The following is a 25,463-nucleotide window of genomic DNA, read 5'->3' on the forward strand; positions in this document are numbered from 1 at the left end:
CACATCCTTCTGTGGAAGTTAACTCCCTTCCCTGTGGAAACAAGATACTTGGTTTTGATGACTCTTCAAATACGTAGCCATTCTAGGACTGCTTTTTTCTGCCAGCACAGACTTTGATTCCTCTGTTTGTTGGTGGTGATACCAAGTTTCTTTCCATACTGTTTTTTTTCCTAGTACTGCGTTTACTAAAGAGTACTGTTACACTGATTCCCATGGGAACCAAGTAGTTTGCTGTGCTCCTCGTAGCATGGCTTCCTTCAAACCTCATGGCTTTGAAGACTTGCGGTAGTTCTGGCTCCCCAGAAAAAGCCCACGATGCCTTTAGCTGGGTACCACACTGCACACCTTTACCTGAGGGCCCAAGCAACTGTGCTAGTACAAAACGTGCAAACGTGCGAACTCCCCAACTAATTCATCCTGAGAGGTAGAAAACAAGTTGCAGTTCACACCGTGGTGCGGAAGTACTGTGCCCAAGACAAATTGCAAGCAGAGAATAGCGGAGTATTGATGTATCAGCTTTAGTGCTATCACTTTGTCAGATAACTTTTAAGGCTTGAAACCATTTTGTGCTCATTTGCATCAGCTAGGGAAAAAAAAAAAAAGCTTCTCTATATTCATGGCCTTGTCTTAGACTAGTCTTTTTAAGATGAACTTTCCCAATTCCTACTGTTACCAGCAGAAACCTCTATGTGGAAGCAAGACTGAGCCGTTCAGGTGTTAGGCATCGAGGCCCCTTCGGGTCTGAGATTAAATTGTTGAACGGGGAGGGAACACAGGCACATGAGCCCTCTTGAGAGGAAAAATCCTCCGTAAACGTCGTTGTGTAGGAGGAGCCGCGTTCCTGCCCGTGACTCCCCTTGCGCCGGGCCGGGCGGCGGCAGCCCACGCTCCCGCCCCGCGGCCGGTGAGAGGCAGCGCCTGCTGCCGGGCCTGCGGAGCCCAGACGCGAGGACGGCGCCTCCGTGCCCAGACACCGGCCGTACGTGCGCCGCTCCCGGCCCCAGTCCCGCGGCGAGGGGCCGGGGGAGGCGGCGGGGCCGGGCCGCTCCCCGCCCTGCCCGTCGCGAGTGCGCCTGCGCCGGCTCCGCCCCGCTCACGTGCGCCCGGGGGCGGGTGGCGGTAACATGGCGGCCGCCGCGGGGCCCGGCGAGGGGGCTGGAGCTGACCTGCCGGGCGCCTGCCCCGGCGCGGACAGCGGGAACGTCTCCCACAGCCACAGCAGCGCCTCCGGCCTCGGGGAGCCGGAGGACGAGGACGCCTCGGAGGCGTCGCTGAGCGCCACCGCCGCCGCCTATTCCGCGTACCTGCTCGCCGACCGCAGCCTCTTCAGCGAGCAGGTGAGGGGGGGGGAGGAGCGGCTGCTGGGGGCCCCGCACCGCACCGCACCGCCGCCGGGCCCGCTGAGCTCCCGGCGGAGAGGCAGCAGCCGCCGGCCTTTCCCTGCCAGCGGCCCGGCCCCGCAGCCCGCTGTCCGGCGCGGGGAGCGAGGCCGCCCCGGGATCGGGGTGTCGCTTGAGGGCAGCTCTGTGCAGCGGGGCAGGACAAGACGTACCGGTGTGTCCAGTCTCTTGGGCTTAACGTAGCCAAAAGAAGGGGAAGCGGTGTGATTCCTGCTCGGCTGGTTTTAGTCTGGCTGATGTCTGTGCTCGGAGGTTTTGTTTGGGAAAATCTGGGGGAGATTTTTGGCGTTTTCAAGTACCTCTAAAGGATTTTTGTTTTGCAGATAGAAAGCTTAGACAAGAGTCTAGAAGATTTGCTGACCAGAGTGGATGAATTTGTGGGAATGTTGGACATGGTGTGTATAACTTGCGCCTAGTTGTGGTTTTGAAGTCAGAATACAGTTTAATGTGTGCTTGTGTTTTTAAATGAGACAGAGATAGGAAGTAGCCTTTGATCTAGGCAGGTTTCAGTATGAAAACACATTTGATATTTAGAGGACTTATGGATGAAAACTACCAGACTTTCACGTCAGAGCAAAATATGCCCATATAGCTGTATAACTGCGTATTTAAATAATTGTATTTGTATATTTGTCCATGTATGTACATGGAATCCCATTTTGAGTGGTGTAGTGACAGATGTTTAAAAGAACAGTAAAAGATAATTCTGCTTCTCCTTTAAAATACGCAAAGCCATCCTCTGTGTTTTTTGTAATCAAAGTGTCTAATCAGAGCTGCCAAACCTTCAAAGCTAGATTTGTCTTTAGGAGACGTTTTCTTACCCTTTCATCAGAAAAGCGGCATTGTTTTCACTTTCGTATGGGGGCAGATGGGGGAACTGAATGGAAGGTTCCTATAAGCTGACAGTGGCGTACAGGCTGTCTTTTAAAAGATAGCACATATGATTCTCCTGCACTATTCTAAGAGGAACTTTACTTTTTTTCTTTTTGTATATACACCAATAAAACAAGATTTTATGGCCAGACTTTAAATTGAGGAAATGTACAGGTAGTAAAATTTAAGTCAAAATTTTAGTTTAATATATTTGCTTCTTCAGCATGTCTTGGGAAAGGTTCCATCTCTTAATTCTGTTAAGGCTGTAGTAGCTTATTTTTAATATAATTATAAAGGTAAAAATTTGCCTATGCAAAATAAATTTTATTCAAAGGCACTTACTAAACTATACAAAGAAGATACCTTGTCTGTTTTAATCTAGTATTTTTATACTAGTATGAATCTGATATTTTTAAACTATGAGTTTTAATCTGTTAATTGGAGCACAGTTATAGTTTCCAGAATGAAATCTACTAAATGTTTTGTTTTATTCATCAATTTTTGTATTATTTCTTTGAATCCTCTTTAGATTCGAAGTGATTCCTCTCAAGTTGTCAATGAAAGCATACCTCAAATTTACACAAAAGCTACAGAAATGAGACACATATACAGGAAGATTGACAAACTAGAGGTATGTATTTGATATCTTCTAGATGTATTCTGTTTCTTAATGGGGGGAAGAATCAATGATATGCTATAATTGTGTGTGTATGCATGCATGCACATGGAGTGGACTCAGATCTGTTTTGTTCTCCATGTCCAATCTGGGTTCAATACTTCAAGGCTAATAAATTTATTAATTTTTTGAGACTGTGGGCATTCTAAAATAAAATGCCTTTTTAAAAAAAAAATTATTTACTACTTGGAGCAAGGCAGGCATTTTTTTTTCAGAAAGCTGTAGTACCACTTTCTTTGTTTTGTTTTCGAGGGTTTTTTTGGTTGGGAGGGACTGTTTTTTGGGGGGCGGAGGGTGTTATAATATCTTTCAAAGTTACTGTCTTGGGAGCTCTTCGGAGACAAGTGGAATGAGAGGTCTGTTGATCCCTGGTGAAGCTTCAAAACTGTGATTCAGATCCTTGGTCCCACTTTTGGTAGAAAGGCAAATAGAAGCCTAGATTCTAACTTGTCTAAGCTAGTTATTTGAAAGGCAAATGGGAAAAGGAAGACTTGATTGTTTTATTAGATTTAACCTGGTTTTGCAGCCTTTTAAGTATCTCAAGTAATTTTTAGCAATAAAATGGACTTGTAGGTGCAAGGGAAATAGTGTGGAGTTTTTGACTCCTGATTTAAGTAATGGAACTTTTACCACTGTCGTGCAATACATAATCCTGTTTTAATTTGTTAGTGAAAAAGTTGGATTTCTTTTGGTTTTTTCATACTAGGCTTTTGTGAAGATGATTGGAAATAGCGTAGCTGGACTGGAAGAACGGGTCATAAAGGCAGAAACAGACCTTGGAGCTTTTCCGAGCACGTTTAAGAAAATCTTGCACACAATCAGCATGCCATCCTTCCTTAATGTAAGTAAACTTTTGTTACCATGTGACCAGTTCAGTTGCTCTGCTTACCAGAGCAGATGATTAAAATAATAGTAAGTTTGTTACACACGTATCTGAATTTAACTGTAAAACTTGTATATACTTTGTTAGGATTTTTGCAAAGTTCTCATACTTAATTAAAAAAAAACCAACCCAGACTTAAAAATCACAAATTCTGACAAGGATTTGTGTAACTTTCCAAAATAAGGCTGAATACATGGAGAAGGGAATGTGAAGGGCACAACCAAGCACGTAATGCACAAGACTTTATATTAAAGCACCCCTGATCTCTGATGCTATGAAAGCAAGTAGGAAGAGCCTGTACAGACAGCACGGTTAAAGGATCATACTGCATTGATAATATCACTGCAGAAGTGATACTAAAAAGGGAAATAAAAGCTACTCTGCACAATATTTTTAAAATAAAGATTTTATTTATACTAAATCCACGCAGTTCAGTAATCATGTAAGCACCTTGTTAAACTGGTTTTCTGGTGTCTTTCCTTGTTACTACATGTGGACTGTTTCTCTACAGAAGACTTGAAGTGCTCTCTCTGGTATGTTTCAAAGAGATGCCTTACCTGACCTTAAACTGGCACTAGGCCCTAGTTTTAAAAGAACCTTCTGATTTTTTAAAAAAAAAGTAATCTTCTGAACACCTGATACTTCTTGGCATCACCTGCCGGTACACCATTTATAAGTACTCCTCCTCATGTACAGCTCCCAGATTCTTTAACTTTTCCTATATTCGCCCTGTAGTAACTTAGGTTTCTGTGTCATAACACTGGTGAGAATGCTGAAATAAAGTAGGTTTGCCGAGGGGGAGAGGAAGATGGTTGTGGCTGTTCGAGGTATTTGTGTTCCTACATATTGCAAGCATGTGTGGCAGCAGAGAAAAACAGATGTAAAAAGAGTATCTATTGTCTTGATAAGACGCAGTTCAGGAAACCTGTTCTTCGCTGCTGTTTTGTGTGCAATCTTTTAAGTTAGTTAATTTTTTCTTCCTTCATTTTCTGTGGTGTTTAAGTTTAATGTTTTTTAAAGAAAAAATTACAACACAAAGATGCTATTTATGGCCAATTACAAAACCCAAACAACTGCAGCAGTTGCCTTGGATATTCAACAGTATTTTCCATTTTCTTGGTAAAAACTGTTGTCAATCACAGGATTATACTCTTCAACTGAAAAGTTTGAAAGTTCTAAGAAAGTGCTTTTTTTAGCATTGCATGGGAATACTTTGTCAGCTTAGCAGATTTTTCACAATAAGGTGGAAAGTCTTTGAATGTGTCAGCAAGCCAAACCTGATGTGTCCAGTGGTTTCTTGGTTTGAGTATGATTAGCAATAAAATCAACACTCAGAACTTACTGGTATTACTTGATTAACTAAAAGGCAGGTCACTGTTCTGCAGTGGTACTGAGTATCACATAGTGAAATACCTATTTTCACTAGTAAATAAAAGCATGTCTGAATGAAAATGCCTGCAGAGATTTCTCCTCATGCCTAACATTTAACTAGCTCACTCACTATGTCAGTGCTTTGGAACAGAAGGCTATACTGATGTCACGGTTTTCACTGTATCTGTAGTTCACCTTTTTGTGCTACAATTTTCATTTAGTCAAGTCCAGTCACTCTCTTCCCATTTACATGTATCTGTTTCTTTACACAAAGGATATATTTTGTATTTCTCAAGCTGTGTATTTGTAATCTCACTTTCAGATTTTGCCCCAAGTTCTTCCCTTGTGATACCAGGCAGTCTAAAGTACAGTACTGTAAGACTTCTAATATCACTAAGGATGTAGACTCTCTCAAAAGGTAAAAATGTCTGCTAAGCAGCTGCACAAATAACTAATCATAAATGTGTACTTAGGCAACTGTGGGTACTGTGCCTGCCTATGAATTTCCTCACTGGATCAAAATTATCCCCTTACACATAGCAAATATAGTGCCTCTTAAATCAGTGTCATGAGTTGCAGAATTCCTGTGACCTTAGTTTCCCTTGCTTGCAAGGTGTTTTCTCATAGGGCAGTACAGGATAGGAAATAATTTTTAAAGAAGGAGCTTTGATTTCAAAGATTTTTTTTTTTTTTTTTTTTTTTTTACATTTGGCAAAATTTCTGATCTAGAGAACATTGATAGTATCCACTCTTCATAGATCCGATTTTTGTTTGTATTTTTTTATTTCATTACAACTTGAATGGCAAAACAAACTGATTTCACGTAATTTAATGATACTGTAAATTTAAGGACAAATATAATTTAGATGTCATAAATCAGCAGTTTTGTATACAATAGACTATGTGTTTATTTCATATGAGTACAAGTATACAGCTCAACTGAATATTGAAAAAATTACACTTAGCTGTTTTGTAGGTATGCTTAATTATATCCTCACTTTGGTACTGTAAAAGTGTTCCGAACTCCAAGTGTACTAATATTTGGTATGCTTATAACTTTATTATTGGTGAAGACGCTAATGTCCTCATCCCAGACAGGCAAAAAAGTACCTGAAAAACTCTGCAGACAAACTGAGAGCTCTGCAAAATAGTTCATCCAAATCTTTTCATGAGTCCAAAGAATTTTTAATGAATGAAGTCTTGATTTCTAGACTTCTATTTAAGACCATATATTGAAAACACACACTGGGTCTGTGTTGCAGTGCAACGTTATTTACATGCCAGAAGGCTGACATGATAGTCAGTAGTAGTCCTTGCTGCTGTCTCTTTAAATGAGTCATTTGGCTTAGCAAAACAATGTGCAGTTAATATTTAAAACAAACATGTACACTTTTCCTGCAAAACAGTGTAACAGCTCTTTTTCAGTCTACTACTATATTACTTTTAACTATATGTCATAGTACATATATTCTAACATATACTTGATGAAGAAGCTCAGCAGGAGCAGCAACCTTCTTGGAAGAAACATTTGCTAGGTGTATTTCCATATGAAGACTTTCCTAACTAAATAAATGAGAACACAGGCTAGGGTTAACTCAAAGTGGCTGAGGAGAACTCAAAGGCCGGAGCAGGAAAGGTAAAGGCTTTGGAAGGATGAAGGTTACAATGACTATACCATCAGCTGGAAAAGATCACCATTTGGCTCCTGCAAAGCTGGCGTATCATACGTTTTCCAGGACTGAGTCTGTTCAGGTGATAGAATGGCAAAAGTCAAAGGCTGCTTTTCTTCACTAAGAATATGCCAGACCCATCTGAGCTACAATTAAAAATTTTTGCCAGGAGATATGCCTTTAAAACTTTTCTTGTTTTCTATTTTAGCTCTGTAGGCTTTGTTTTAAAACTTGCTTATTTAAGAAGGTGAAAAATAAATTTATCTGATTTGCAGAAATCATCTTCCTCACGACAACAACAGACCCTCTATGAACCTCCAGTCCTCTTCAAGACTGAAGACTATTTTCCGTGTCTTAATGAAGCACCTTACTGATGATTTTTGCTTCGAGATTGATATGAATCAGCCAGAGTAGAGACAGCCAAGTGAACAAAAGAAATGCTGACTTCAAAATAGCTGCATTTCTGAGCATTATTAATGGCATATTGCCATTCTGATTCTCATTGTCTTCCTTGAGGCAGTATTTTCAGGTAATCTTTGTTTGTGTACATTGTTTCAAAAGTCTTCCTAAAGCACAGTATAAATTTTCAGATTATATTTGGGAAGGAATTTAAGGATACTTCTGCGAAAGATTTTTTTTTTTTTAAGCAGGGAAATAATAGGAAACATACTTTTATATATAGATCTTTTAACACGTAAATATCTGTGCTGCTGCAAGTGTAAATAACTATACCACAAGGATGTCTTTTTTTTTGTTGTTCCTAATGTACTGATTGAGGTGAAAGAAAAAACTATGCACAAAAACATCTACTCCAAGCTTTGGAACCTGGTCCCTGCAGCTTGTACAGAGAAATGCACCACTTTGGGAAGTACAAGTTGCAAGGGGAAGACCTGGAAGATCAGCAAGGAGTCAAGGACGTGGCTCGATGCACATGATCTAGTCCCAGTTCACAAAGCAAACATCCTGCCCTCACTAATGGTCATCAGGTCACAGCGACCTGAGCTTCTAATTATTGCAGCATTACATTGTTTGATGTGTAACGAGGTGGGCATGAGATATATATATATATATAAAACCTGCTGTCAAAAAGAAAAAGTGTCTAAGCTGAGGCAGGGATGTCCCTGGACTGAGCCTTGATCGGGCACCTGACCAGACTCTCTGCTTTTCCCTCACAACCCTCCATGCAGTTACTGGGGCTCCCTGTGCCGATTGCTGTGTGAGTATATTATCAATAAACTAATAGATATCTAACCCCTGTTGTAGTCTTGCGTTCCACCTGACAGCATCAAACTGCACCATTGTTTCTGAGAACCTTTTTGCATACAGCCTCATACAATATCTAGCAGGTGTTAATCCTCTGAACAACACTTTTACCACTGCTGTTTTACTGCCAAATAACTCACTACAGATATCCAAAATTCAAATTTCAGAGGAATAAAGAATGCATTAAGGAAACAACAGCATGTTTGCTGATTTTGTATTGCAAGCACAGAAAAAGGTATGCAGTTGTAGAGCAAGGATTATATATTAATAGATAAAGCTTTGAAAACCATATGGGATTGTTTCCTGACAGCAGCAGGGACCAGGTTCTAAACAGTATCTGAAGCAACATTTAGTAAAAAACAAAAGATTGTGAAATCAAAATCAGTAGGCTCCAAAAGCAGTTCTAATGTAAAACTTACCTGAATTTTAGCATTAAGGGTCTAGAAAAATAATTATATGTGAACATGCAGAAAGGAACAGACATTTGACTTTGAAGAGCTTCCCCCCTGCCTCCCATACACCTTTTTCTTAAATATTTTACTATTTAGATGTTCCACTGCAGCAACAGTTGCATTTCCAAAGGTGTGGTACCTTTATGTTTATGCATAAATAATCCTCGAAGGTTTATCACTCCTCAGTGAAATCCAGTGAAATGACATACCTATAACTCACTGTAGCAATGTAAGGCTATGAATACTCTTAAACGCACTAACACTAACATTACAAAAAATTTTAAAGTGACTTTAGAACAGCTTTCTAATTAATCAACTGCTCAAATAATAACTTTGTCCTCTGCTGAATGGAGCTAAAATGTGGTTATTTTTAAACAGAAGATGATGTAATTTAAAATATTAAAATAATAACGATCTCAGCAAGCTTATACAGCTGAGTATTTGTCATGCAATGTTGTTCATATTAATAAGAGAAAAAATTCACATATTCTGAAGTGGGCATTTATGTTAAACAGTTGTATGGAAAATATAAGTTTTATCTTCAGGGTACAGCACAAACAAAAAATCATGCAATTCCTATAACTGGTATAGTTCTATGTTGGAAATGCTCCAAAATATTTTTATTACTGAAAATAATGGACAGTACATGGAAGATTTATAAAGGAAATGCTATAAAAGTACATACAATAAATAGATTGTGGCTTTTTTTATATACATGATATAGAATAGCAAGGTCACAGTTCATCTGTGAACTACAGTCTAGAAGAATTATACAGAATTAAGGCTGACAAGATCCACACATGCACTCTGCTCTTGAATTTGTACTACCTTGGTTGTCTCCTTGTCAGTCTCACCCAGCAGGAATAGCATAAAAAAAATCCCAAGTGTTCACATTCAGTAAAGACTCAGAGAATATTCCCTTATTCTGTCTGCTGTTGCCTTGTATTTGTGTAAAACCAGTAATAACTATATTATGAATTAGGCTCAATATTTACTATATTTGTCACCTGCAAATCTCAAAAGCCACTGATACCAATATTCATATACCAGGAAAGCTGTACCTGTATCTTTCTCTGTGCAATGTTTATCTTTCCCCTCTTGATTGGGTTCCAAGATACAAAGCCAGCAACAATAATGCTACATTACCTGTTTTTAACATGAAGAGCTCTTCAGATGGAACTGATGTAAAGCAAGACATTATGTTTAGTGAGCCAGGCTGCTAAAGTTTGGTTATCAGTTGTATGAAATGAGCTAATGTTTAGTATCAGCAGAAGAGTCAACGCACAAATCTTACTTTTCTTGTATGACATGAAGCAAAAATGTTAATAATGCTACAAGTGTTTATATTCTTATAGGCAAATTTTAGGCAAATGTCTCATTGAAACTAATGCTGCAACTTACTAAAAAAATACCTGTTTACTGTAAGATGTATGTATATATATATAACAAAATCTCCATTCACCGAGTATGCAGGATGGACTGAATGTTACAGGTCCACATTCTTCATCGCTCCTGGACAAAAATCAGCATCATCTGCCTTACCTAAATATTTAGTTATATGGTAAACTATGGCTGAAGTAGGCACATAAAGATTGATATTTGTATTTAATTATTTTTGGATCTACATATTTTTTTCCACTCTTGAGCAATACTACTGCAGGTGCTCTAAAGCCTAAACAAATTATAGAAGGATGCACATTACTGACATGAAAAACAGATTTGATGATTTATCTGGCCAAATAATAAATTGTTTAAAGATATAAAGATGCACTGGATTACATTGACATTATCAAAACCCATAGCAGTTCATTACTTCTGCTGACAATAACCTTCAAGGTTAACTAGTTTTACCTGCAATACTAAGAAATCACTAGCAAGCTTAATTTGGATTCTGTCCTGCACAGGAACTGTTTCCAAATACTAAGATCTCGAGCTGTAGAGAGTGATCCTGAGTGAAACACCTTCCAGAATGAGAAGGAGCAAGATAGCTTACATCTACATCTATGAAGAGAACTTTACAATTGAAAATGGTAAATATTTTAAGGTTCCCTTACAAAAAAAAAAAAAAAGAGAGAGGTGTGATAACATTTTTAAACTCCCTCAGTTTTTGTAGAAAAAAATTCTAGTCTTGGACCAGCTAACAAGAAAATCCCCTATGCCCAGACAGAAGCCTTGCCTTGAAAAGCCAAAATCCCTGTCAGATTTAGCTATGGTCAAAGAGGACCATAATGGGGGTGAGTAATCTTTCTAGCTACTGCAGCTAAATCCATCAGGAATGAGGAGTCTTCAGCTGTTGGGATCCACAGCCTTTGTAGGAGCTAGGTTACTGTGGCAGGCTGTGCTGCAACAGCAGAGGAGAGGCTGTGTCCACTCGGCTGCTTTTGTGGATTCTACTGTAAGCCGATGGGTGGTAGTACAGCCTAAAGGTGGTAGTACAGACTCCAGCTCCAGCTGGTCTCAGAGATTTAAGGAATTTTCTTTACCTTCCTGAGGTTATCTACTCTCAAATGCTGGTCATTTTTATGATTTTGCAAAACAGTGTAAGTAGTATTCAAATTATGCATGATGATCAGTATCTTAAAAGTGTTAAGTAACAAACAAAGAAGAAAAAAGGGAAACAGAAGGTACTGCTTCTGGGCAGTACTGAACAACACTGGTGAGACAGAATGCAGTCACCTGTAGATGCATAGTTTGAAAAAGAAAAATTGAAATAACACCTTGAAAATTATATCAGACAAAAGGATAAGATAGGAAAACCAAAGTATCCTGTCTAAAATCCACATGAAAGACTCAAAACTTCATTTAGTTTTTGTCAACTTTAATATTGGCTGTACATTATTTGATGGACTATTAGTTTAAGCAATAGTAAAAGAGACATTAAAATTTCATAAGTAGTCATATGTTTTCAGTCAAATGTGCTATCTATACAGGATCTTAAATAGTCTTAAGTATCTTGAAAATACAGGTATATAACAGCTGACAGCTAGGAAAATGAACTTAATGTTAGCAAGGATTCTGTTAGAAAGGATTTTATTAGAGGGTTCTGAGTAAAACACAGAATTCATGGGAGGGGGGGGGGAAGCACTTGCTGAGCATCAATGGAGAAAGACAAGTTTCCAATTTGATTTATCATCTCCCACTGTTCAAACTGTAGGTTTCTTGAGAATAGCTTGATGCCTACATTATTTTAAAATAAATTAATTGCCATCTGTTTCTTACAGGTGACACTCAGAATTTTCTTTACGAGCAAGTAGTCTAGAAAGCAATCTTTAAAAAAAAGAAAAAGCAATAGCTGAAATTCCTGCAATCCTAGGACTTTAAAACTGAGAGCTGGCACTAAGTCTGACAGGAGGATCTGAAATCTTTCTCAGAGTATCAGTCAACCTAAAAGGTTTGCAGAGAACTGCAAACTGGCAGAAAAGCTGGTTCAGCTTGATTCATATAAAAAAGGCAAAAAGGAACGGTAAGAGCCTCATGCAAGAATGGAAGAGGTGGAAAATAGCATAGCCAGGAGATAAGCCAGGCTAAATGCTAAGGTGTAAACTTGTGGTGACAGAGCTTTGAGCAGCATGAACAGATGAGGGCAAGATCCCTGAACTGGGAAGTAGGAATGAAGATCCACAGCAGACCTGACATACACATGTGATTTTGTTATTTGTTCACAGTTGAGCTTTTTTAATTTTTTGCCTCAGCATGCACTACTCCCAAGTACACAGTTTTAGGAAGGGCTTTAACTACTAGAAGAACTGTGAAAGGACAGTCTGGACCAGGTCACCATTACTGCCTCTTTCACGAAAGCAGTAGGACTTGCAGGCAGAGTTAGCCAGACCATTAGACTACTCTGGCTAAAAATCAGTCCTGCCAAGCCAAACAGTCCAGCCCCAGCATTGATGTCCAGGCCCAGGGGTGAAGGGTGACACACCTCTACCCCCAGCTGTCCCCCTGAGAAGGCAAGCAAAGCTGCATGCCAGCGGGACTCACTTTCCATGCTGGTGTCACCAGGGAGATGTGCAGCCTGGGAGATGCCTACTGTGTAATTAGCATCTGTTTTTGTTTTCCTCTGGTTTCTTTGATTAGCCCTTTCAGCCACAGGGGTGGCTTTTCAGTTTGAGTAGAAGCATAGAGGGAAAGAAGAACAAAAAATAAGGCATTGGGAATAGCGTTCTCATTGTCATTGCAGAGATGTCTGTGTGTCCTGCTTAGATGCCTACTTCCAGCAATGTTTTATCAACTCCAATACAGTGGTTCAACTGCTAGTGATAAGCAGTGACCTCATTCTTGGTGTCAGGGGTCGCTGGGAATTTTTTTGGAAGTGTGCCTGTTGCATCTAAAATCCAGTGTACTGGAGGACTGTTAAGGGAAAAAGTACTTATTGAGGGGAAAAGTACCAAAGAATATAATTGAACAAAAATCGTATTTTCTTTCTGGATTTATTAGCTTGACTTTTTCTGGATTTAATTGTGTTTCTGTAGCCAAAGGAAGGAAAACACAAAGCAGTCATGCTAGAGAAATCTTGCCTAATAAACCAACTATGATGTTAGCTAACAAGGTAGATGAGCAGTGCCATTGCAAACTCATTGCATGTACCAGTGAGGTAAGTCAAGACTCTGCCAAATGACTTGGATGAAATTATGAGAAGGACACAGAATCAACAACAGAGAGAGATCAACAAAAGCAGTGCTAGATGGTGTTCCAGTGCCCATCTCAGCATTCTGGCACTCATCAGTTTGCACCATGGAGCTGTCTCTGGGTGTGAAATGGATTCTTTTTGGATTGAATATAGCCAGAGACTTGCTCCAGGGGTTTATCTGACAGCTACAGCTGCTGTTGGGTATTCATTCCATGCTGTTGGCCTTGAGCTAATCTTAGGTCAAGATAAAACTCGGTGAAACATTTAGCTTGAACATCAGATTTCTCCTTACAAATCTGCCTCTGCTGTGCTGAACTACTTGCTAAAACAGGGCGTAGCCCCAGGGTGGTAAACAGCACTCTGCAGGGGTACAAAGACTGAACCAAAGCTGTGTGATGAATGCAGATGTGATGGTGCTGGGGTTTATATTTGAGGACTTAAATGGGTCACTAATACGGGCATGACATTCATGCAGGGGAATTGTGAAGAGAAGAGCCTGATGTAAAGGTCAGGTAGGAGAGCTGCTGGAGAGGAGATGATGGAGGGGTGACATGGAGGAACAGACACAGACCTTCTAACTGACCTCAGACATAATAAGAAAGTGTACAGGAGATGGAAGCAGGGGCAGGTAACCCAGCAGGACAATAGAGCCTCTGTTTGATCTTGCGGGGGTAGGGTTAGGAAAGCCAAGGCCAACCTGGACTTGAATCTGGTGAAGAATGTGAAGGGCAACAAGAAAGGCATCTACAAGTACATAAACAGCACAAGAAAGACCAGGGAAAATGTGGCTCACTGATGAATGCGGTGGAGGCCTGGTGATGCAGGACACAGAAAAGGCCGAGGTACTCGATACCTTCCATACCTCAGTCTTTACTGGCAAGTCTTTACTGGGCTTGCCAGTACAAGAAAGATACAGATGTACTGGAGTGAGTCCAACGCAGGGCCACAAAGACAATTAAGGGACTGGAACATCTCCTGTGAGGAGAGGCTGAGAGAGCTGGGACTGTTCAGCCTGGAGGCGAGAAGGCTCAAGGGGATCTCATCAGCATGTATAAATACCTGAAGGGAGGGAGTGAAGAAGAGGGAGACAGACACTTCTCAGCAGTGCCTGCTGGTAGGACAAGAGGCAGTGTGCACAAAACTCAGAACTCCTTGCCAAAGCACCTTCTCTGTTGCATCCCACATCCATCTTTTTGAACCTTGTTCCCACAAGCTTCTTTTAATATCCTCTAATTTTGGTATTGGAGGACACAATCAACAGTCATTAGCCATCTGTGTTGCTCATCATCTTGTAGTAATGTCTGTAATTTCCCTTTCCATGATCTCTTCCCTTGGCTGAAGAATCATGGAATCATAGAATGGTTTGGGTTGGAAGGGACCTTAAAGATCATCTAGTTCCAACTCCCCTGCCATGGGCAGGGATACTTTCCTCTAGATCAGGTTGCTCAAAGCCTTGTTGTTTTCTGTATGAAACTTCTGTGCCCTTGTTGCCTTTCTCTGATCTTTTTCCACTTCTGCTGTATCCTTTTTGAGATCAGGAAACCAGGGCTACCCATGTAATTCAAGGCACAAGCAAATCAGAGGTTTAAACAGTACCACAATCTGCCTTTGTTTCTTCTCTAGTTATTCCCAATATCGGATGTGCTTTCTTGTTGTCTTCTGAACATTTAAACTGATGTTTTCAGGACCTATCATAATTGTGTGATCTCATTCATGAGTAACTGCTCAAATTTACTTTCTGACTCATGAAGTGGTGCATATACAAGGATATTTTAATGTAATGGCTAAATATGTGGCGTTAAGCAGGAGGTGCTTCCAGTTAGTAGGATGAGGTTTTTCTAAAACAAAGGTTACTGCGTATGTGGATCTGATATAAAAAGTAGTAGAGTGTGGGGCTATGCACAAGAAGGCAAAACCACAGATGCTGCAGAGTCACTGTGTTTCTGTATGGATATGCTGCTACTGGAGGTCAGCAGCTGGCCCAGTCATCTGACTCCTTTGTGTATTTGTGCTCACCTGGGCTGTCACTGGACTTTTCTGATCATAGCTACAGAACAGTGGTCCTGGAAGAATGGTGTTTAACCTCAGCCTGAGGTCTGTGCTGAAGCAGAGAGCCCATGAAGTGTCCTAACACCATGTGCTAGGTACTGTTCAGCCCACTGCAGCCTCGGAGGAGAGAGGTAACACTTTATAGCACTGACAGAATCTCTCTTCCTTTTGAATGCCCTCAAATCCTTTTTTGTGCCACGGGTCCTTCCAGGGTACCCTCTCCTCCCCCTCTTTATCTTAACTCCTCTGTACCCTGAGGTTGAGCTGGCCTCTGCCTTTTATGGAGCCATAGGGGCTCCATGTCTTTCTCCATGGCAGGGAGCAGGGGAACCACTCTGAGCATCCACAGAGGTGGGAAGTGATGCTTCTTATGGAGGTTTATGCTTGGAGCTCGTGAAGAGCAACCATGCTGAGGGTTTTCCTCTGGTGCTTTTCTGAAGCTAGAAGCCCAGTAGTTTGGCCCATGCTGAGGAACATCCTGAGGATGAAGCAGGCATTTCACAGCCCTGCTCTGGTGAGATCTGTATACTTGTGCTCTCAGACATTTAGATGGTCAAGGACTGAGCTTGAAGAATGTGATCTGGGGAGGCTGATGGGCCTCTCCAGAGAAAGACAGTGCCTGTGCCACACTTTCCTTTGGCACAGCATTCCCACATTCTGTCCCCCAAACCTTTGCTTTGAGTCCAGCCCTTAAGACTGTTGTTGGTGATTAATCACGCACTACTTTTATCTTGCAGTGTGTAGGAAGAAGTTAAAGTCAACGACTACTCTGCGGTGACAGTCTCCTGTTTTATGTGTGAGGGTTTTGTGGATGTGGCCAGCTGGTAACAGCACAGTGCTGAGAAGAGAGGAATAGCCTTACTTTTGTAATTTTTTCAGCTCAGTTCTTTTCATTTTCTTCAGCATCTGAGAGTTATGGTCAAGCTAGAAAGCAGAGATGAATATCTCCTCTTGCAAGAAAAATTAACACCTCCAGCTGTTAAAGTTGAATTTTTTGTGACCTGCTTCACAGCCTGGATTACTTTACAGGTGAAATGGCAATACCAGTTTGGGTCCCACAAGCAAAGCCTGGCAAAACTGGAACAGGAGGAATATTCTCGAGTATTCTACCATCATTTTTGCCCCGTTTTCCTTTTACCTCAATATGCAGTTTTCTAGTTGATTGCTAGTCTGGTGCATAATTTTATTGTTCAGTCATGGTTCTTGTCACCATATATAACATTATTCATATGTGATGTATTTATATTCATAGAAATACTGTTGGTCCTTAGGGTCACTTGTTAAGAGTCTCTGAGGAGAACAGATTTGTTACATTTAGTATTGTTCACAAACTTTTTGTATGCATGGTTTGACTTGTGGAGAAACTGCTTAGCGTTGTGTTTAAAAGAAGGCTGGGAGGCATACACACCTCCTTGGCAGGGCTTATGTATGACAAGGTTGTCATATGTCTGTCCCAGTCAGTGCGGACACCTAATTGCACCTGATTCATACCGACTGATGGAATGAATGAATGATTCAAGACATTAATGATGACAGGCATTAGCATCAACTGGACCCATCAGAGCATGCACGTGTGAAAAGGTTCATCTCAGGCCGCCTTAAATGTGTCTGAACCTGCCTGCCAGCAGTTGGGGATCTGCATAGGCAGCAGCTGGCCAGCTGTTACTTCATCACTTGCACTGCTGCTGGAACAGAAATCTGCAGGCTGAAATGCATGATGCTACTGGGGCCCTCGCAATGGACACATAGCTGGTGTAGAGTCCTGCTTAGGTGGGTTCTCTTGCCAGGTGGAGATGGGTACTCCGTGGTGTGGAGGCAGACCTCTGGGACGACAACAGGTTACCTGGGGTCTGCCTGTGGTTTCTTGCTCTGTCAAAAAGACATCTGTTTAGTCCTGAGTCTTTACAGATTTAGCCATATATGGCTGGCTGGTGGAAGGTACTGGAGGAATATAGGAGGCTGTCAGCACGTGGCTGTGAAGACTAAGCTGTGTGAGACAACAGGCAGCAGCACAATCCCAGCTGGGCCTGGAAATTCACACTGCCAGTTCCACCACACTGGCCTTGAAGGGTCCACATGCCCTGAGGCAACCTGCGGGGCACCACAGGCGTACCAGCGGCTACCCAGGGCTGATCACAGTGCGAACTGCAGGTTGCACAGGACAGACTGGGGGACAGCAAAGAGAAACCGCTGGTGGGAAGAAGTGCAGGAAGCTTCCAGAAGAGATAGGAAAGCAAAGCAGGGGAAGGAAGTGGGTTTACATATGGTGGTACCAGAGGAGGTTATGAGACTGCAAGCATTAAGGTCAGTCACATCAAGGTAAAGAGAAGCAGTTGATGCGAATGGGTGAAATGGATTTGCTTTGTGGGAGAAAAGGAAAGGTAGGAATCTTTTTGTCATCTGAATGCCACATACTAGTTTGACACCAAAATTTTAGCCACACATTTTCAGGATGCAGGTGAAATAGCTCTACTGCAGATGAATTATCTCTAACTCCCTGATTGTAATGATTCAAGCACTTCCTTTCAAATTGCATTTTTCCTTCTCGTGTGCTTTATAACCTATTTTGAGAAAGAATATTTATTACACCAGTCTTTAATAGTTAAGTGTTACTTTTTCAAGCCAGCTGTTTTTGTTCTGTTTTCCTTTTAGCAGAAAGATGGAACAATTAAAACTGAGTCAATCCACATTGTACTTTTTTTGCATCTTTTCCAGAAGTGTTTAGGTGTTGCTATAGGATGCAGAATGCTGGACTCAGGTCTGATTGTGTCAGAGCATTTCTTTTTCTGTAAGATAGTTTCCAGTGCCCACTGTTAGATAATACCAGTGTCATCCTAGTGTTTTGTCTGTGTAAATGTGGTAATTAAACCACTTTTATTTATTAAATTAAACCAAAAATGCAGTAATTAAACAAGAATGCATTTGGAGATGCTCTGATACATCATAATGCAAATGGAAAATCCTGCTTGTTTCCACTCAGATTCCAGTATGTTTGATACTACCTGAAACTGGTAAAAGGATATTAACGATTTACAGTTTGCAAATTTCCCTAGCAATTTAATCACTTTTATTATTTTCAAAGACTTGATTACATTCTTAATTATTAGTGTACATACTTCCTCCAAATTTCCATCTGATAAGATCAGCAATATTCCTTAGTGTGGAAGTTTCAGCAGCTAATGTTAAAATGCTAAAAAAGCCCAGCTCCCTCCTTCCTCTTTGTTTCTGTGTATCTCAGCTTATATTGCTTTCCATTCTCTGATGAGTCATTGCGTTTACTTTGTACTGATACTTTTCATATTTCATGCCTGAGAAGTTATTTTGATTTCCTTGTTTTCTGATCAGGAAAAACACCATTTTTTTCCTGTTAGGTAACACTGGATTTTTACCAGATCAAAGAAACCCTCTTTTCCAAGTTATGATTCCGGAGGATGCTGTGGAAATTGCATGCAGGTGTCTCTGGTCACTTTTGAAGATCTTGATGCTGTTTTCTTAGTAGCAGTCCAGATCCCAAGGGGATATTGCTTTATAATGCAGATGAATATTATAAAGCTCTAAAACATAAGCAGTATAAAATATAACAATCAACTGTGAGGATATACATGAACATTTCATATAGCAGAGACTCCCAACTATGCAAATCTAAATTCCCTTCTACTCCTCGTCACAGCCATAGGGTGGTACAGGGTATTGCTGAGCACTGATGTATGTCCTAGGAGTAGTACAGCCCAGTATTTCAAGTTTAGCAGAGCGCTTTTAGAGGCTAGGGTTTGCAGACTGGCTCATGGTTTGTTCACCCCTGCAAGCAAATAAAACAGCAGCTTTCACCTCCAGGTAAAGGGCTCTGATAGTACCAGCTCCAGCTCTCCACCCTGCTCCCCAGCCAACTACTGCCACTCACAGCAGAGGGAGTGGGAAGAGATTTCCTTCTGCACCTTCTCTGACCTCTTCCTCCTGCTCTGCTGCCCGCCTTGCTACCAGTGAAGGGAAGTGTCAGGCAGCTGTGGAGATGAGTGTGATCTCACACCCTGCGGTTTCCTCCTCTGGGTGGTGATCAGTTGCCCTCATACCTCTTCTTAGTGATCCCATCAGCTATTAGACAGTGACACCCCCTCGACCTGTGTTTCAGCCTTGACAGTGAAGCAACCTTAGGAGCAGCAGTGTGTTGGTAAAGGGAGGTTATCCTTCCCTACCTGCTGCTGCTACTTGTTTAAAAAGGAGAAAAAACCAAACCTTTTTATTTCTTTTTATTTCTGAGTTTTGTTTTCTTTTCTCGTCATGGAGCTCAGCCTCCGGAGGTAGATAAAAGATAATTAAAACCTGCTGAGCCAGCGGACTTGGCACAAAACCAAGTAGAACCTTGAAATTTTGAAAGGCATTGTAAAAAATTGGGAAGCGTTAACCTCAGATCATTTTTTGTGATGATGAAAAGAAGGGACTAGGGAGCATGTAACTATTGTTTGGGGAGATGCAGTCCTGAAGTTAAAAGTATCATGTTTGCTGTAGTTGAACTAGTTAATATTTGCCAGTTTAGCTTGAGGTATTTCATTGTAGTGTGAAGATAACGGTGGCACAGTGTGCTTGCACAGATAAAATGAGGCATACACACGTCCAGCTCTTTTTACAGAAATACAACATCAGCACAGTGGCTGTTTAACCTGCAAAATCTTATGCTGCATTTTACTAATACCTTCTACAGATTATGTTGTAACAGTGCAAGAAAGTGATTTATTTTAGACATAAAACATACTTCAAACTGTCTTATCATTAGCCTGTTTCAATGTTACGTACAGTTACTGGGTAAAACTTTAACAAGTATTTAGCTGTATGAATTAACCTCAGGGATTATGCCCGCTGTGGCAGCAGAATTATTGGTCAGCAGAATTTGTTTTCACAGCCTCTTATCAGAAGACAGCCGTGATTACTAAGCTAAATTGGTATGTGAAACCATATGGTGTTTTGGAGCTGCTTGGTAACTGTGGTGGATAAATAGCTCCTGACCCTAAACAGGATCTTTTTAAGAAAATAAAGCGGTGTCCCGATGCCTTATAAGGCATGGGCAGGCTTACTCCAGTGCTGAAGGGGCGGTAGCGGGTTCATGCAGCTGAGTTTTCTTCAGCTGCGGTCGCAGGCGACTGAGGAAGTTGCGCTGAAATTGCAAACGCTTCGTTCGCCGGCACTTTGCAGCGAAACTCAGTCAAGAGAGGAGGCAGCAGGCGAAATTAAAAAAAAAAAAAAAAACAAAGCCACCACTTGATCATGGGAAAATCAGGTGAGCAAATGCCTTCGTGCAGTTGGCTGTGTATTCTCACAATGTCCGTGCCTAGTTCTGTGCTCGAAAAGCATTGCTAAAGCTTAGTGGCTTTCCTCGGAGAAAGCTGCTTTCATTTGTGCATGTTACAGCCTGGGAGGAGCTTCCTCTCTTGACACAGGCTTAGATTAAAAAAACAAGAAAAACGACCCGCTTTCCCCAACCTGCACAATGCCGAGGTAGTTGTATTTTATATACAGTTTACATTTGGTAACAGTAGTTTTGCTTTACTGTATGAAATAATTATAAGCCCTATAGCTTTAAAATTATCTTGTGTCTAGCTGTCTGACAAAACTTACTTGCCTTGCAGATAGGCAGCACGATGCTTTGAGTGGGGGAAGCTTTTTATCACCCTTCCTGTCAAGAGGATTTAAATTTAAGATTTGATTACCGTTTAACTGAGGAGAGCCTTGCTCAGCTCCTAAGTCTCTTACCAGCTGCGCAGATATTTGTGAAGCCTCTCCCTGCTGCTGGCTGCATTGTTGGTCCTTTCCCCGCTGCTGCTGGCTGTGTGTCCTGCTCTGACAGTCTCAACTGGGGGAGACCCCTCTGAAGCTGCCAAGGAGCTGGAGACCTTACGAAGAGAGAGCTCGTACCTAGGGCTTTCTGTATCTTTATCCTCTTAGAGTCATGAGTGAAAGTCTGTGCTGATCTTCTGAAATGGCTATGAAACTGGATGGTTTATTTTTGTTCTTGTGGTTAGGACGTTATTTCTGTGACAAATCAGTCTGGTAGCATATTGTCTGTCTGTCCTGTGCGTAAACAGCACGTATGGGACATGCTCAGCAAAACCTAGTACTTTATTCACTCAGAACCATAGGCTCTTCCAGAGAAACTTGATGAAAATCTTTGTGCGGGTAACATGTTAACGGGCCTCAGCATGGGTGTGTTTTTTTCCTTTTTCATTTTTTAAAGGTCAGCATCCTAGATGAGATCAGAGCTGTCTGCAAATGTGACTGTAAAGGTCTTACTGGTATGACACCCAGTCCAGGCAAAGCACCATATAGCTGCCAGTGGGTGGTTTTGGCCCTGTGTCCTGGAAGCTGCGTATGTTTTCAAGTGGATTGGGATTTAGTAAATAACCTTATAACAATTTAAATAACTGTAGTTGCTGAGAAGTATCAAGTTCAGCATTTACTTGCTAATAGCATAAAAAGTACAAATACTAGATAAGTCTAGTGGCTGTACATTACATTAGCAAAACATATTGTGCAAAAGCAGTAGAGATGTTCTACTGTGCACCTCCCAATCCCAAAATGATTAAAATCTCCTTTTGTTTTCAGATATGCAAACTGCTAATACAGTCATAAGGCGATTAATTTCTTAGTTATTTCCTGCACATTTATTACTGTACGTCAGTTGGTTGTTTCACACTTCGGAGCAACAACAGACCAGAAACTCCTTTTGCCAAGGTTTGGGTGATGTTTGCATCTCTAAGTAGTTATACAAATAGAGCTTGAGATCTAAGTACATGTTAAAAATGTTTTGTCACTTGTGTCATGCTTTTCAAATCAATGGTAAACTGGGTCCAGGTTACTGTCTTTGAGCTGCATGTGGTATTTTTAGACGAATCATAAAACTGAGATCCTGTCCTGACAATTGGTTTATTGACTAAATCCCATCTGCCCTTTCCAGTGCATTGAAGTTTTCAAATTCCTGTCTGAGATCACTTGGTGTGGTTTGCCTTTCAATGGGTGAGAGCAGCTATTTTACAGAGTACCACTTCCTCTGTGTTTTGTGTAAAATACCTCATGTTCTTGCTGCAGTAGTCTTGAGGACATGATGCAGGCATGTTTCTCTATACTAGGGTATGTGGAAATGTAACAGGTTGGGATCTGTCTGACCTTGAAACAGAGGCTCCTCTCCTGCATCAGAAAGTTTAAGGCAGAGACAAATTTGAGGATGCTCTAATTCATGTAAAATGGGGCCACTGGTTTAGAATAAATGTCTTCAGAGCAGTTTCTTTAACTTTTTGTCTTCAGTAAATCTTATCTTGAGGTCTAAATATCCTCAGGCAAAGAAATTTTGCTGTTGAAAATCTCAGTTCTTTGATTAAAAACTCTCTAGTAATGTGTTGTTACTAGCTGTTGAATTATATTCGAAGCAATGTTCATTGCAAGTATCAGAGCTAGAGACTTTGCATTGGTTTTGCTTCAGTGAATAGAGCTGGGTGTTGGAAGACATCGGTACCTCTGACTCAGCTTTCTTCCCTTGGAAGCTGCAGGCTGCTAAAACCAAATTCATACTGAAACTCCCTCATCATGTAAAATGCCTCCCATGGCCATAGCTCCTGCAAATACTTAAGCCAAACACAAGGATCCCCTCTGCCCTCCCCCTGCTTTTGTCTTTTCGGACAGCATTTGGATTAGTAAGCGGTGCAGGCTCCCCTCCCTGCAGATCCCAGAAAGCCTGAACCGAAAAGACCGGGGTAAGTATTTTCTGCAGGAAATGAGGTGATGGTGAGTTGGCTGCTCTTTGTTGCCCTGTTGCTAAGATTGCCGTGTCAGGTGGGTGCTGACCCCCCTGCAGCTGTGCGGGATTGAGGCCGGGGTCCTGCGGGCAGCCCTCGCCCCACAGGGGATATCCATGCGAGCAGCTGCGGCGATGCTCGGGGAAGCAGCTGGCTGCCAGCTCCACTCCTCCGCTCTGGAGCGCGGGGATTTCAGCTGCGCGGCGGGAGTTTCCAAAAAGGCTGGGATGGCGGCAGAAAAAGGCTGCTTAAAGTCGCATTTCTTCCGCTTCCCCTCTGGCCCGGCCTGGTAGGAGAAGGGAGCTCGGCTTGCTCGCTCTCCGAAAACCAGGCAGAGGTGATGGCAGGGGAATCGCCCTGCTTCTTCTAGCTAGCGGGTGCAGATGCTATCAGACAAAGACAAGGGTGGGCTCGTAAATATTTGCTATCTTTTTACAGTGTTTGGTTTTCTTTTTCTTTCTTTTTTTTTCCCCTTCTGCAAATATGGGTGGGACTCCAGAGAAAGGGCTGGGAGTTACCCACTGTACTGCTTGTTGAGTCAGTACAAAAATAAGGGCAGAGAAAGGGTTTTGACAAAAAGAAGAGCCGGGAACCAAACTCGGTGCAGTTTTCCGTGCTGGTTTTAATCTTCCTTAGAAGCATGTGCTGGTTTTTAACTCTTAAGATGCACCTTTGGAGCACAGTAAAAAGAATTGTCGTGTTTTCTGCGGAGTGAGATACATCTTCAGCTGAAGTGCAAATTTGTACTGTAGCATCTCAGTAGGAGACAGCTGTAGCAGGTTGTAACAAAAGTACAAGCATACTAGAGAAGTGACCTGTTTGCTTTCTGAGAAATGCGATACTCATAAGTTGCCACAATGACAAGGAATTTCATGCTGAGTGGTTTTACAGGAATGGTGGGGAGAGAGGAAATGAATTAGTCTAAACTGCTAGCAACCAAACATTTGTGTTTGGTAACGGCAGGGCATTTGCAGAACTTGTCATCAATTGAAGTTATTGGCTGTTTCTTTTTACACCAGAACTGAACTGGAAGGTGTGATGGAAAAAGGACCTTTCAAACATCAAGTTAATTCAATTAAAACCCCCACAATTCTCCAGTTTTTGTGTATAAAACACACTGATTACGTGATTCAAGTTCAATAAATGGGAAATAGAGAAAAATCTGCCAGGAAGGCATCGGGTTTTGGCAAACAGTATTCTGGGCTCAATTTTTACATGTCTGTTGATCCATCAGGGTTTTGGTGGGGGAGAGGAGGAGAAGGCAGCTCCTGTTGACTTGTTAGATTAGTAGCCTTAGCTCCTCATGCTCAAGTCAGATAAGTACCAAAACAAGTGTGAAGGGCTTACAAAGAATAGGATAGAATGTAATGCTCTGTAGTAACCAAGATTCCTACCAAGGTTTCTGATGCCATAGAGTTGCACATCAAAAAACATCAGCTCTTCTTTCTGAATCCTTCAAGAAATGTTTCTCAAAAAAAAATAAGCATGAAGAAAGCTTTTATTACTGCAAACATTCAAACCCTTTGTTTTCTGTCAGTACAGTTGTACAGTTGATCATGTCTGTCTTGCCTGGATTTGAGTTTGCCTCACTTGCTGCTCTGTGTGCAGGAACAAAAAGTATGAGAAAATGAGTCTCTTGATTCTTTGTTGTTTATTACATATCTCAACAGGCCAGAAGGCTATTTCAGATCACTATTTTGGTGGAGGCCGTGCTGTTCTCTGAAAGATTAGCCTGAACATATCTATGTTATGTTTTTACAGGCAGATATAAGCAAGTTCTGCCTTGTCTTTGAAGGTCTGAACAGCAGCTCTGCCAGAGGTGGGCCGGGTGGCCTTGCAGAGGGGGTTGAAGTGAGGCCAGGCAGGTGGCCAACCACTCTGGTTCAGAACTGGCTCCTGCGCAAGCAGGTATGAGGAGATGGTAGTAGTCTGAGGTGTTGTGAAGGAAGACAGTATGGACCCGTTTAAGGCCATCACAAACATTATTTAATATCATTTAAAATTGACTGAACTGAGTTACCAGAGCAAATCTCGGCTTTGAACAGAAATCATGTGGGCTTTGCCTGGTCTCAGCTTTAAGCATGATTACTGCAGAGCTGCATGAGATGGTAAGTTAACTGTCCTTCTGAAGCTTTGCCATGCCACTGTTGTAGGTGTGGTGTTTGGGAGCCATTTTCTAACATAGATTGTGAGGGCTGTCCCCACTGAAACAAAGCTGAAATGGGGTTGCATGTGTCGCTGAAGCCTCCGTGCCCTGTTGTAAATGTAAATACAGGGGCAGGGGGACTGTTTTCCATGAGACAGCTCTGATGATAGTTTGTGATAGGCAGATGTTAAGAAATTTTCGAATACGTGTTTAATCATACCTTATGTGTTTGTCACACCTAGTAAATTCTGTGGGCCATTGGCACATGG

The 25,463-nt window shown here is 41.6% G+C and overlaps 2 protein-coding genes across 5 annotated transcripts in view; both read left to right on the top strand.

Annotated features, from left to right (window-relative positions):
• Window positions 1–1,073: 1,073 nt before the first annotated feature.
• On the top strand, window positions 1,074–8,124 carry BLOC1S4 (biogenesis of lysosomal organelles complex 1 subunit 4). The gene is made up of 5 exons (XM_074823536.1): window positions 1,074–1,337; window positions 1,724–1,795; window positions 2,803–2,904; window positions 3,656–3,790; window positions 7,149–8,124. Exons 1-5 carry the CDS (start codon window positions 1,125–1,127, stop codon window positions 7,245–7,247), a joined length of 621 nt encoding a protein of 206 aa, XP_074679637.1. The 5' UTR covers window positions 1,074–1,124; the 3' UTR covers window positions 7,248–8,124.
• The window catches only part of GLIPR2 (GLI pathogenesis related 2), a 42,675-nt gene continuing 24,515 nt past the window's right edge, over window positions 7,304–25,463 (top strand). For 3 of the 4 annotated variants that reach the window (XR_012623183.1, XR_012623187.1, XM_074823552.1), the window contains exons 1-2: window positions 7,304–7,402; window positions 10,493–10,618. Coding sequence is in view for 2 of the 4 variants with exons in the window: in XM_074823552.1 (XP_074679653.1) it covers window positions 10,558–10,618 (61 nt within the window). In the remaining 2 variants the exon portion in view is untranslated. Of the gene's footprint in view, window positions 7,403–10,492; window positions 10,619–20,244; window positions 20,540–25,463 lie in introns of those variants that run through there. The other variant, XM_074823567.1, reaches the window with a different exon arrangement.

This window comes from Strix aluco, chromosome 1 (genome assembly GCF_031877795.1).
Source record: "Strix aluco isolate bStrAlu1 chromosome 1, bStrAlu1.hap1, whole genome shotgun sequence".
NCBI classification, from domain to species: Eukaryota; Metazoa; Chordata; class Aves; order Strigiformes; family Strigidae; genus Strix; species Strix aluco.